Here is a 13,824-nt window from a genome sequence, read left to right on the forward strand (position 1 = left end):
TATTTTTTTAAAATATAATTCATATTTTATGAAACTAATCTGACAATATTGAGAAAAAAATAATATTACCATACCAAATATATAGACAAATAATCACAATGTTCTAAGTATAACTGTGATTTATGATATACCTAAGAAAAATTCTCAGGCTCACAATCTCCGAGGCTTATGGTTTCGGTGGAGTAATAGCTATAAGAAATGATTAATAATTTCGATCTGCAAACACGTATCAAATGTACGCTCTTAGATGCATTTCTAATATTGCACAGAGAGAACATACCAACATCAAATGCACAGGAAATTTCGATAGATATTTCTTCAGATGCAAAGTCTTTCATCCAATACAGAATAAACACTGCGTGTTTAGTATCTTAATACTAATTCTAGATAGCAATATAATCTATTCGTCGCAATATAGCTTTCCAGACTAAACTATTTCAGTCAGACTAACAAGAAATCGTAGTTATCCTATCCGCATCTGTGAATGATCCTCATTGGAACTCTTCAGCTTCAAAGTCCCAGTAATATGTAGTATACTAAAGTGATGGGGAGAGCAATTAACATCCCAAAGATAACCCTGCAAGAACAAAAGCTCATATCAGATATCAGTATCACAATGAGGGTTTCTTCACAATGTACTCACAGCTAAATGTCGCCTTTGAAATAAAACTTGGTTACCCTGTGCTTAGGATATCAGGATGAACATTGTATTCTTTAGCAAACACGAATGGAACGATACCTTGCGGAAGAGCTGCCTGCAATAGTAATAACATGGAAAAAAAACATATAAATATCCATTGTAAATCCACCACTAGCTAAGTAGGTAGCAACTAATGAATACGTAACTTCTCATAAACCAAAGTGTTTCTCCTAATATAGTTTTGGGTCTTTGATTGTGCTTCTCCATTACTGACTAGTGACCATGCAAATAAAGTTTCTATCTACATCTAGTAATTATATTTCTGTGTCAATTACCAACATTTATTTGATGTGCCCTATTTGTTCTGTATTGTTGATCATGCAACAGTCAGACGCTAATTCACTAAACCTGTACGATCGCAATATGTAGAAGCACCCCGCGTAGGCCGACTGTGATAGAAGCTGCAGCCATTACAGCAGGGCCAGTGACAAATCTGACAGCCATTGCGAACGCAGCAACAGAATTGCCACAAGCTATAATTCTCGGCTGTAACGCCATAAACAACCCTGTAAATCGGAACAGAACTCTTAACAAAAGTTTGATCATATGACAAATGCTCGAAAACACTAACAGGCATTGCTTTAAGAATGAACAGTTGGGCACGACAGTGAAATTTACTCACCAAGACTAAACATAGCCATCCCAAGTCCTGCATCAGACAGTAACGAGATCGAACGAGCGACGATTGCAGGCATTTCGATTTCCCACCTAAAGAAAGAGCAGTGTGTGTGTGTGACATAAAGATGACCAAATTTGTACCCATCAGCAAACGAGAGATGATCTAAACGGAATTATGGTACCTGAACGAGACGAGAGACCAGATGAGACCGAGTAGGCTGGAATAGGTGTTCGGATTTCGGATTAGCTTCCGCCATACCATAATCAATATAAGCCTGGTCATCACGCCGGCAGGAGGCATGGAAGGCTTTCCAACTCCATCTGCCTCAGCTTTCGAGTGGAGTTCGGTGGAGTTCGAACCGAGCTTAGAGAGGCTCAGCCCGTCCCTCTGCAGAGGGTCAGTTGGCTTGTTCCTGAAGCTGAAATCATCCTGGCGGTACCCGTCGTAAGCATCACCAAGGTGAGCTTCAAACATGAGAAAATTGCATGATATCAGTAAGCTATATTTTTCCTTTTGTGAAGTAATAACCAAAGAACAACTATCAAACACACTGCAGATATGGCATCTTCAAAGAACTACTACCAACTACACATGTTTCTGCTGTAACACGAGTACACTAGAGGACTTGACATGGATGCATGATTATCTCCATAACCCAAAGAAAGATCAGCAAAGAAGATGGAAGAAAACCAACTTGGTTTCCACACCAGTTTTAAGAGACAACACTTCATGTTAGCTGAATCCAGGCACAAAAACGACAGTGACGACAAGGTAGACAGCCTCGGACAGCATAGGGTCCAAAAAAGGAGTAAAACATGAACAGTGAACTAACTATCCATCCATATAAGAAACAAAAGGCATGTATGCGAAACAGCAAGAAGGATGAAAGCAACATTAATATCTCACATTTGTGATGGTGATCGTCAAGTGGAGCAACTCCATGCTCGGTCACGAATTCCGCCCCGGCAAACACATGCATCCCACCTTCCGACACCGGGGAAGCGCTCGAACTCCACACAAACATGTGCAGGTCCTTCCCTCCCTCGATCCCGTTCATTGCCTTCTTCTTCGCCCCCACAGGCGAGAATAATCCAGCCACAGGAGGGGTTGGATATGCGCCTGCCACCAAGCCGTTCGCCCTCGGGCCGCCCTCTACGTCGAGCCCCATGCTCCCAAAGTTGGAGTGCCTCGGGCTCACGCACGTAGTGCCGTTGCCACTCCTCGGCATGGAACAGAAATCCGCGTGGTTGAAGCTCGAGCCCCTCGGCGTCGGGTTCCTCGATGACCGCAACGAGTAAATCTCCGCGTTGGACAAGTTGGACGGCCGCGGCGTTATGGAGATGCCACCGGAGTTCAGCCCGTGAGACCTCCGGGAGTAGATATCGGAGCGGGAGCTCGTCGACTTCCGTACCGTGACGTGGAGCTTCCCGTCGTCGCCGACCTCGGCCTCGGTCTGTAGCGGCTCCTTGCCATCCAGAGAGATGATGTCGGAGTCGACCCTGAAGGAGATGATGGAGCCGGCGGAGTCGGGGAACTGCTCCATGATGAGGAGCCTGGCTCCCCTGTACTCGAACAGGAAGAGCATGAGCGTGTACCAGATGATGCATTGGAGCACGACGATCTGGACCATGAGGCTACCGGACTCGGAGCCGTACATGCCCTTCAGCAGAGGAATGCCCATGACGAGGGTGTTGGGGAGGGTGGAAAGCGAGAAGAGGGTGATGGCCCACTCAAGGCAGCCACGGCGGCTGGCCTTGGTCCAAACGGAGAGCACGGTGAGCACGATGAGCTTCTGAAGCGTGTCGGCGGCTATGAAGCGGTAGTTCATGGCATATGGATTGTTGGTGGAGATAAAGTGGAAGGAAAGGAGGGGGACGGCGAAAAGGGCCACGAAGCGGTTGATGCCGGAGCACTGGTCCGGGCTAAAGATGCGCCACCACTTCACGGAGCCGTAGGCCAGGATCATGGCCACGTATAACGGCACCACGGCCGTGAGAACATGGTACAGGTCCGCAGCGGTGATCATTCTCCTCCTCTTCCTCCTCTGCTGCCGGCTGAAGAGTCTCTGTTGTTTTAGAAGAACAGCTCTGAACTGAAGAGGAGTGGAAAAATGAGACTGCTCTTGAAACAGAGGAGCTAAAAGGACCGCTTCTCCTTGCAGAAGGTAGCACAATAAGTACAGCTAACAGATGGAAAGAAGCTAGGCTTTTGACGACGCTGCGCAAGTGTTCGATGAGAAATGATGACAAACAGTGAGATCTGGCGTACTGAGGCGATATGAGCCACGACGGAGAGAACAAGCTGCGGCGCAGAACCTCAGCTTAACAGGAGCAGAATTCAACCCTCCGCACAAGAGATGGGCTCGAAGGGAAAGCTAAAGAACCGAGCCGAGCAGCAGCAGAAGAGAAAAAGTCCGAGACGGATGAAAGAAAGGAGTGAGCTCTCTATGGCGTAGGCGCAGCAGTCGCTAAAGGGAGGCGGTACTTGATGCCGGTCTGCAACTTCGTATAATATTTATGATGGCGTTTAATGGCAGACAAGAAAGACAAGATGTGTTGGCGAACAGTGTTGACGGAGGGCGAGAGAGCATCGGAAGTCGAGTTCATGAGCACCGGCAAGCGCTGCTATTCTTTCCATCAGAAAGAGCTTTTGTCCCTCTCGAGGGGATGATGGAGGAAGGCAGCAGCCAATGCGACCGAGAGAACAACGCAGTTTCCCATAATCCCATAAGAACTCAGTCTTAGTCCTCCTGGATTCGCTCTTTCAGCTCGACGACGTCAGAGATTTGTTCTGTTCACCTCATGGATTTGCGTTTGCAACGAGAGAACTGAGGTGAAACATGGTGGAAACGGCTATACTTATCTAACTTTCAGATGGACCTTAGGGACCCGTCTTATCTCCAATGAGACCGCAGGTAATTCCAAGGGTTACTCGTAAATGAGTATGTGAAATATCGTTATGATGATACGGGTATCAAAAAATAAAGGCAAAATCATAAAAAAGATTTTTTCTTTTTAAAGAAATGAAATCATCTTTTGGGCAAATTCTTTTAAAAGAAAACCTAGATTTTTTTTCCTTTCTATTTTAAAGATATTATCCTTGAGTTTTCTTTCATTACCTCGTTGGTTATGTCACAGTTGCCTCTGCTTCACAATCATACCTTTGAGAGAAAAAAAAAAAGATGAGATAAAGAGTTAATAGAAGATAAGATTTTGTTAACTACACAAAAAAATTTTGTTGATATGTTAAGAAAAATCTTCTCCTCTAAACTTTATAAATAGAGATCATATTAATAAATTTTTAATTAATTTTGTGATCACACTCTATTTCATCCAAGAGGATACAGATGACCATAGAGACGATAGGATCTCGTGGACAAAGATAATAATAATGATGAAACTAATACGAATAGGATAGAGATAATAAGGATGACGATAAAAGAGGTAATGATGATGATAAGAGACCTCATGGGTCTGTGAGGATGGCAACAAGGTAACTACGAATGATATTGGGTCATTCACGGATGACTCGAAGGTGACAGGACCTATGACAAACAAAGAAGATGATCGATGGGATCGAGCCAAGGTAATCTCATATTTAAAAAAATAAAAGACACTCCATAGAATAAAAACGAAAGAAAAACATTCTATGAGAAAAAAAAATAAAAAATTAGAAAATTTTTTAAACAATTGTGCTTCATCTTTAATAAGATATTCTAATTCAGGCTTTATCAACGTAAGAAGTTGATTCAGTCCAATCAATGAGCTAAATATGTGTGAATCAACGATAGAAGCACAAGAAATACATCTCGCTCATGTTTGGGGACGACCATCTCGCTTACGGCTAGTTGGATCGTTGATGTAAATTATTTGATTGCCTTTGGCTTTGCTCGTGGAGTTTGTGAATGCCAAAAGAAATATTTTGATTTTGCTCTTAATTGTGGTTCAATAAACCAAAGACGCTTATTAAATTTTAGGATTTTGATTAAAATATTAAAACTATAAGTGACAATTGACAATACGTTTATATACTTTGTATTTTAGACTAACAAAATATGACGACTATATTGGTCAAAATAACAAATAATATTTTAAGATTGAAGATATTTTAAAAATAAATATATTTTGTTCGAAAATAAAAAAAATGATAATTTTATATAAAAGCAATAAGATTTTGTTGGGAAAAGAATTAGAAAATTTTTAATACGAAGTATATCGGTTGCTCACACAAGTAAGTTATTTTGATCATAGAGGCAAATCTATCAATTTCATGTTTTTCTTTCTAGTCAATTATTTAAAAATAATCTTTAATCTTAATTATCCATAAAATTAATAAATTGATTTTTATTATTTACTCATGGTATTGGTTAGACTATTCAATGTCACCTCATCACCAACATTATACCAAACTAAATGCATTGGCAACTCTAATAGAATATCTCACTAGATTGATGATTATGCATAAAAAAGCATGAATTGAACATCCGCTTGTTACTAAAATTGTTATAAAAATGAATCATGTATACTACTTGACATATTTGATCTTTGCCTAATATATGAGTTCGCGATAAATTTTGATATTGAACTTAGATTAACTTGAAATCTCAATATATAGGGTTGCGGAGGCAATACGACGACAATGGCCATATGGAGGTGATAGATGATAATAAAAGAGATTTATAATATTAAAAATAAGTATCAAATAAAAAAATAAAAACTTAAGTATTTTTAAAAATAACTATATATATTAATTATTTAAAAGAATCATCCTATAATATGTGCCTTATAGGATGTGGCAATGCTTTGGATCAACATGATATAACATGAGTGACGTAGTAAAAGATGTTGGACTAAAAATGAATATATAGTAAGTCAAATGCTTAGATAATGCGATATAACATGTGTCAAACCTTTGAGAAAAGCTGCACGCATGCATTGCTTGTCATGCTTGTCGCCGTTTGAACCCTCCCTGCCGAGGAACTCGTCGAATGCCGAACGAAGCTCTTAGCAACGAAGGTCGACGATGATGACGATGGCTTGTGAGCATCGTACGAGGCAGTTGACAAACAGGACTCGAAGAATCACTTTGGGCTATCCATCATGCCACGCATGCCGCTGCACTTCTCATCATCATATTTCGCTGCTCCTCGTTGTCAGGAGAGAGAAAGCATCCGCTTTTAACCTTCTTCGTCGCTTTAATTATTTCGGGATGCAGGCGGTGCTGCTCGCAGAAAGGAAACGTACAGATGTGAGGGAGAGTCGGTAGACGCTATTATTCTTCCTTCTCCAAAAGCTGTTCGAGGAAAGAAAGTGATGATGAGATTGCATCATTTGCTGACAAAGTAGAGGGCCCTTTTACATAAGTAAGTGTCATGAAATAAATTCTATTTCTCTTCTCTCAAATCTCACAAGACATCCATCTTCATATATATATATATATATATATATATATATATATATATATATATATATATATATATATATATATATATATATATGTATGTATATATATATATGTATGTATATATATATATGTATGTATATATATATATATATGTATGTATATATATATATGTATGTATATATATATATATGTATATATATATATGTATATGTATATATATATATGTATATGTATATATATATATGTATATATATATATATGTATATACATATATATGTATATATATATATACATATATATGTATATACATATATACATATATACATATATATATATATACATATATATATATATACATATATACATATATATATATATATACATATATATATATATGTATATATATATATATGTATATATATATGTATATATATATATACATATATATATATATATGTATATATATATATGTATATATATATGTATGTATATGTATGTATATATATATATGTATGTATATATATATATAGTTCACTATTATTTTAATCCCTATATTTTAAAAAATATATTGATATATCTATAGTTATAAAAATGAAATATATAGATAAATATTTTATTAGTAAAGATATAAAAATAAATAAATAAATAAAAATTTAATATTCTAGTTGATAGTGGTGGATGACATTGATGGTGACAGATAACTACACTAGTGGGAGTCGTGGATAATTGTTGTAGATGAGAAGAGTAACGACGAGAGGTAAGGGTCGTTTTGTATCTGCATCGACATTGATGCAGTTGCCAAGCAACCCTTTCACCGCTCTGTATCTACATTGGCGTATATGTAATTGTTGAGTAATGAAAGGGTCGCTGTTGTAGATACCGAGTAGCGTCGCTTTGCATATGTGTCTGTGTTGATATAGTTGTCGAGCAACGTTGCTCAACATATGCATCATTATTCCTTTCACTACTCGGCATCTACATTAGCAATGACGTAAATATAGAGTGATATCACTCGGTAACTGCGTTGGTACCGATAGAGATGTATTTTTCTCTACATCTACATTGACGTCGATGTAGATGCATAATAGCCGAGCGATGTTACTTTGCATTTGTGTTGACATTGATGCATATGCATAGCAGTCCTCATCTCTTAGTATCACTTTCCTTATCCACAATATCTACTATTGGCTTTCAGTGATACCGTCATCCGCTATCACTAACTAAAATATTAAAATTAATTTTTTATTTTTTGTTTTTATATTTTCGTTAATCAAACTGATGATGTTATGATAAATGAATATATATGTTTTACTTTCGTAATTATAAGGATATCAATATAATTTTTTAAAATATAGAGATTGAAATACTAAATATAGTTAACTACTTTACGTATGCACGCACACACATCAATATAATCTTTTAAAATATAAGGATATCAACGAGTACATTTAGTGGAACATGAAAATAAGTAGAAATTTTACTATAAGCTTTATGGACTTCTACCTAACCTAAGATTAATCGAGTCAATGAAAGATGCTTCCAAGGGTTGTCGTGCGATTCAACAATACAGAGTGATGGAGAATTTTAGCACGGAACGACTTTACTTAGCTTATTTCATATATATCACTTCTATTTACGTATATAAAGGATGCCGAATTATAAGCTTTGTTCGGAGCACTAACCTGATTAAGATGTTAGAGACGATGACCGCCACTAAGAAAGCTTTGGACTTCCATTGGCAAAGGAAGAGTTACACATTAGTTTTGTCAGCATTTAAAGTGATCGTAATAACTTAAATTTAAAGATCATGTCGATTCTTATAACTTAAATTTGAACATCATGTCGATTCTTAGAACTTCAATAAGTATGAGTTAAACTGATTAGGATTAATATATATTAATTTAAACACTAATTCAACCTATAGGTTAACTTTGGACTAAATCCGATATCCAATTCTTTTAATTTATGATTAATATATACTAATTCAGATACCAATTCGACATATGTTTGAATACAAATTTAGTGCCTAAAAAAATATATATATAGTCTTACAATAATTATGACAAGTGCTACTAATATTTGACTTGGAGACAACCAAATAGTCCATATATGATTTATACATGAAATAATTCTGTTTCAAAAACACTAGCGAAGTAATAAATGACTCAATTGATTCATGTAATACACAAATGAGCATTGGTGCTCATTCATTTGTGTGTGACTGCTAAGTATATACAGTAGGCAACATATTAAAATGTCCTATACACTACTACATGGGCAGTTTCACATCCCAAATGTGATCAAGCTGCATTAATTGTCTCTCCTTTATAACAGCTGCATTTCCTTGTTCCAAAAGGATATCTGACAACATTTTACAGTGTTATAAAAGGACTCATTGAGGTCATTGTACTAACAAAAAAAATTGCAACCAAACATTAGATCTGTTTAGTGAGAGAAAGCATATTAAGTTGAAAATTAGGGACACTAATATATACTCATTCATATTAATCACTTAATTTTTTAAATATTTTTTTTCTGTGTTAATCTATTTTTTCGTTTTTTGTTGATAACTCAATAACTCATGATCAACACTTTGACTCCTAAAACAGATAGATATCAATTTTTAATGGATGGAACCTAAAATGAGCCCATAAATTTTGGATTTAGTACACTTGTCACTTACAACTAGATGAGCCATAAATTTATAATTATATCTTTGATTTTTTTCATATATAATTTAATCCCTATGATTCTCTATTATATTATAAAAAGGTCACTTCTTTTTACTTGGGTTTTGGAAGGACTTTGTGAGACATGCACACCGCATAATTTTATAGATCTTAGGCGAGTAAATTTGATGCTCTACTCGGTTCTACCATCGATATTCTTAAGAGAGAAACATAGTTAGATTCTAGTTATCCACAGGTCAAATAATCAAAATTTGCTTTAACAAATAAAGAGTCTGATTGTAATTAAAATAAAGATACCTGATTTAACCAACTTTTATATCATCTTCTTATCTAATAGCAAAATTAAATTTAATATTTTTTATAAATAAGCATATATCAAAAGTGATTATTAGATGGACAAATTCTCAAAAAAATCATCTAAGTTTGAGAAATTCTCACAAAGGACGTCAACTTTGAAAAAATTTTACAAGTACCCATAGCCACATGAAAAGATCATTTTACCCTTACCCTTGTCGGATCCATCATCGCCTCCTCTTTGTGTTGCCTCTATCATTGCCCTTGCACTCTCGTTGGATCCAAGGGTATCATGGGTATAGGCACGAGTGCCCACACTAGCCTTAACTGCTCTCATCGGATCATGGAGGTGACGTGCACACGGAGTGGAACGAATGACAGGACCAGCCCACACACAGAGGTGTAGGTAAGATTAGCCTACGCATGAAGGGGGGGTGACCAATGGGCTAATTCATGGATGGAGGCATGGGTTGCTAGCGGAGTTAGCATGCATGCAAAAAGGGATGGTCAACAGGGTCATCCATTGCGTAAAGACACAGGTGACAAGGGGACAGGAGGGGTGTGACCGACAGGGTTAGCTCGAGCGTAAAGACATAGGTAGTCAAGAGAGGATGATCGATAGGACGGATGGGGATGATTGACACGATGAAGAACAAAGGTCGAAAAGGATAGAATAGTTATTTTTTAAAAAGATATTATCTAAAAAAATTTTAAAGTTAGGATGTTCTCTCAGAAATTTTTAAATTTTAAGTTTTTTTAAAAATTCATCCTTATGTGATGATAAATGATCTTAATTCTGCAACATAATAACGGGGTTGTAAAAGTCATGTCCAGTGTTCTCGCAAAAAAATAATTGTCCGACAGTGGATGTGTATTACAACGGAAACAGGATATCGTCGATCTCGAAACAGGATATTGCAAGCAACATTAATCATAATAATTACCGTACGCCGTCGCACCTGCAAATAACTACGAAGTGCCGTCCACCCTGTCGTTCGTAGACGGATGTCACCGAGGGGCATTTGATTCGTGTCACTCGGCGTAGTAATGGTCGGTGCTCGGCGTCCACAGAGCACCTCCCCCTTCACGTGAGGCTCTCCCGGAATCGAGACCATCTCAAGGCCTCAACCATTACTACGTTTTGTGCCCTCTTGGATGCCTCTCAGATGCTTTCCCTGTTACATGGGATTAAATGTAATATATCAAAGAATTGACTAACAACATCGATGCCAATTGGATCCATGTAGCTAGCTAGCTGTTAGGTACCCATCACACTCTCCGCACACCGTCTCACGGACGATGCCACGACTAACATAGGAAGTGGTCCACCATCCCAAAGCATTGACCTCTGAAGCCACTGGCTTCCGAAGATATGGGTCCCACAGCCTGCTACGGAAATTTAGGTGGGAAGAAGGGAAGACACCACAATCACGTGCGTCGGCTACGCTTAGGGGTATCCGCTCCGCCACCGAGATCTCGAGGTTTCTTGGATCGATCCGGCGAATTATATACGCCTCATATTATCTAATCTGCAAGAGTCCCAGTCGTGTTTCCCGTCTCCTACGACTCGGAATAGTGTGGTCTTCCTCTTCTCTCAACTGCTCTCTCTCAGATCCACCCATCTCCTCCCCCCCCTCTCCCCCCAGCCCCCGACCCCTCTTTTCCCATCTTTCTTCTAAACCCACGCCCAATCTCCTACATTCTCAGGCGAATCCCTCCATTTCACCTCTTCCTACTGATCTGATCCCCATCTCCTACCAGAGAAGGAAGGAGGAAGAATTGTAATCAGATATATAGTTGTAGATCGGACATAGAGGAGGAGGAGGAGAGATGGGACGAGAAGGGAGCGGCGGCGGAGCAGAGGGGGGAGGAGGAGACGGCGGGGTGGTGCGGAAGGTGCTGCTTTCGTACGCATATGTGGCGATCTGGATCTTCCTCAGCTTCACGGTGATCGTGTACAACAAGTACATCCTCGACCCCAAGATGTACAACTGGCCCTTCCCCATCAGCCTCACCATGGTTCACATGGCCTTCTGCTCCTCCCTCGCCGTCCTCCTCGTCCGCGTGCTCCGCCTGGTCGACCCGCCGTCCTCGCCGCCCATGACTCGCGACCTCTATGTCGCCTCCGTCGTCCCCATCGGCGCGCTCTACTCCCTCTCCCTCTGGTTCTCCAACTCCGCCTACATCTACCTCTCCGTCTCCTTCATCCAGATGCTCAAGGCTCTCATGCCCGTCGCCGTCTACTCCATCGGTGTCCTCCTAAAAAAGGAGTCGTTTAAGACCTCCTCCATGCTCAACATGCTCTCCATCTCCTTGGGCGTCGCCGTCGCCGCTTACGGCGAGGCCCGCTTCGTCGCCTGGGGGGTCGCCCTCCAACTCGGCGCCGTCGCCTTCGAGGCCACCCGCCTCGTCCTCATCCAGATCCTCCTCACCTCCAAGGGCATCTCCCTCAACCCCATCACCTCCCTTTACTACGTCGCCCCCTGCTGCTTTGCCTTCCTCCTCGTCCCCTGGTTCGTCGTCGAGCTGCCCCTCCTCCGTAACAGGTCCTCCTTCCGCCCGGACCTCCTCGTCTTCATCACCAACTCCTTCTGCGCCTTCGCTCTCAACCTCGCCGTCTTCCTCCTCGTCGGAAAGACCTCCGCCCTCACCATGAACGTCGCCGGCGTCGTCAAGGACTGGCTCCTCATCGCCTTCTCCTGGTCCGTCATCCGCGACACCGTCACCCCCATCAACCTCTTCGGCTACGGGATCGCCTTCCTCGGCGTCGCCTACTACAATCATGTCAAGCTGCAGGCTCTCAAGGCCAAGGAGGCGGAGAAAAAGGCTCAGCAAGCTGATGAGGAGGCCGGGAAACTTCTACAGGAGATGAAAGGTGATCGGCAGAACGACTCTTGAGTCGTGATCCGTATCCATCAGACCCGATCTACTTACCTATTTTATCATGCAATCAGGTTGATTTCACAGATATTAGGGCAAAAAAATAATAAGAAGTGTTTTTTTCCTGCCTGGTTATTGACATTTCATCAACGGAAATGGACGCAGAGGATCGATTTATGATGTGGAGAAGGTTATTCTTATGAGATTGTCTTTATATTTATTTGGAAGTAACCAAAGAAAAAATAGCAGATCAAAAGAGAGAACGAACCCCTAAGAATCCTCGTTATGCTTACAGTAACAACATTTAGGAACAAAAAATTAATCCTGCATCCTTAATCATCTCATTAATACATGTCTTTGATATGACATGATGATTATGATCTAATAACTTCAATCAAGCCTTAGCGCATACCAATACTAGGAAACATGTGTTCTTGGCATGAACTTAAGAAGGATAAATCAAACATACAGCCAAGTGAACATACAACTCAAGTATATATTGCTTCTTTATGCAAATCATCCATATCCAAGATCTCAATCAAAACTCAAAGATGCAATATATAGTTGAACATCCAAAGAAAAGTGTTTTGTGTTCTGGACCTGCCACATTTTGATATAATACCAAGAAGGAAGCAGAACTTGCAGAGGACAATTCCAATCACATCCCTAAAACTGAAAGATATTGTGAAAGGTCAGATGCTAAATTTTATCCGCACTCTGATAAAATGCAGGAACCCACATGAACAATCAGACAAACTCAAGTTTCATGGAAGAAACACAATTGGTTGTAGTTGTACCATTGTTAGGGTCATACACTTCACCAAGATGCTGATGCATGTTTGGGCGGATCCATCATCAGAGAGTAAAACACAAAAGATCCTGCCACCAGTAGCATTGCCGGAAAGCTGCTGCAAATCAAATCTACCATGAATTACATCAAGATTTTCTGAATTGTTATCAGATATTACAGAATTTGGTCGAGAACATGCAATGTTACCAGGTATTACAGAATTTGGTGGAGAACATGAGGAAAGATGTCAACATACCGATTTTGGATGGAAAATATGAATAAAAAATGAGTTTTTTTTTTTTTAAACTGAAATGTTATCAGATATTACAGAATTTGATGGAGAACATGCGAAAAGATGTCAGCATATCTATTTTGGATGAAAAAAATGAATAAAAAAATAAAGCTTTCAAATCCATTTTATCGGTAAACAACGTCAACGATAAAAAAT

The 13,824-nt window shown here is 39.6% G+C and overlaps 2 protein-coding genes across 3 annotated transcripts; one reads left to right on the forward strand and one right to left on the reverse strand.

Moving 5' to 3' along the window:
- Positions 1–285: 285 nt before the first annotated feature.
- LOC135582677 (probable auxin efflux carrier component 1b) lies at positions 286–3,998 on the reverse strand. 2 transcript variants are annotated; one of them, XM_065078558.1, is made up of 6 exons: positions 2,226–3,998; positions 1,501–1,783; positions 1,323–1,408; positions 1,049–1,206; positions 644–755; positions 286–577 (listed from the first exon to the last, which is right to left on the reverse strand). In XM_065078558.1, exons 1-5 carry the CDS (start codon positions 3,343–3,345, stop codon positions 675–677), a joined length of 1,728 nt encoding a protein of 575 aa, XP_064934630.1. In that variant the 5' UTR covers positions 3,346–3,998; the 3' UTR covers positions 286–577; positions 644–674. The 2 variants fall into 2 exon arrangements, with proteins under 2 accessions (XP_064934630.1, XP_064934629.1); XM_065078557.1 differs by having other exon boundaries at positions 679–755; positions 2,226–3,997.
- A 7,276-nt stretch (positions 3,999–11,274) lies between these two features.
- On the forward strand, positions 11,275–12,711 carry LOC135587308 (probable sugar phosphate/phosphate translocator At5g25400). The gene has a single exon (XM_065078560.1). It carries the CDS (start codon positions 11,537–11,539, stop codon positions 12,602–12,604), a length of 1,068 nt encoding a protein of 355 aa, XP_064934632.1. The 5' UTR covers positions 11,275–11,536; the 3' UTR covers positions 12,605–12,711.
- The last annotated feature ends 1,113 nt before the right edge of the window (positions 12,712–13,824 follow it).

Source organism: Musa acuminata, chromosome BXJ1-8 (assembly GCF_036884655.1).
Source record: "Musa acuminata AAA Group cultivar baxijiao chromosome BXJ1-8, Cavendish_Baxijiao_AAA, whole genome shotgun sequence".
Classification (NCBI taxonomy): Eukaryota; Viridiplantae; Streptophyta; class Magnoliopsida; order Zingiberales; family Musaceae; genus Musa; species Musa acuminata.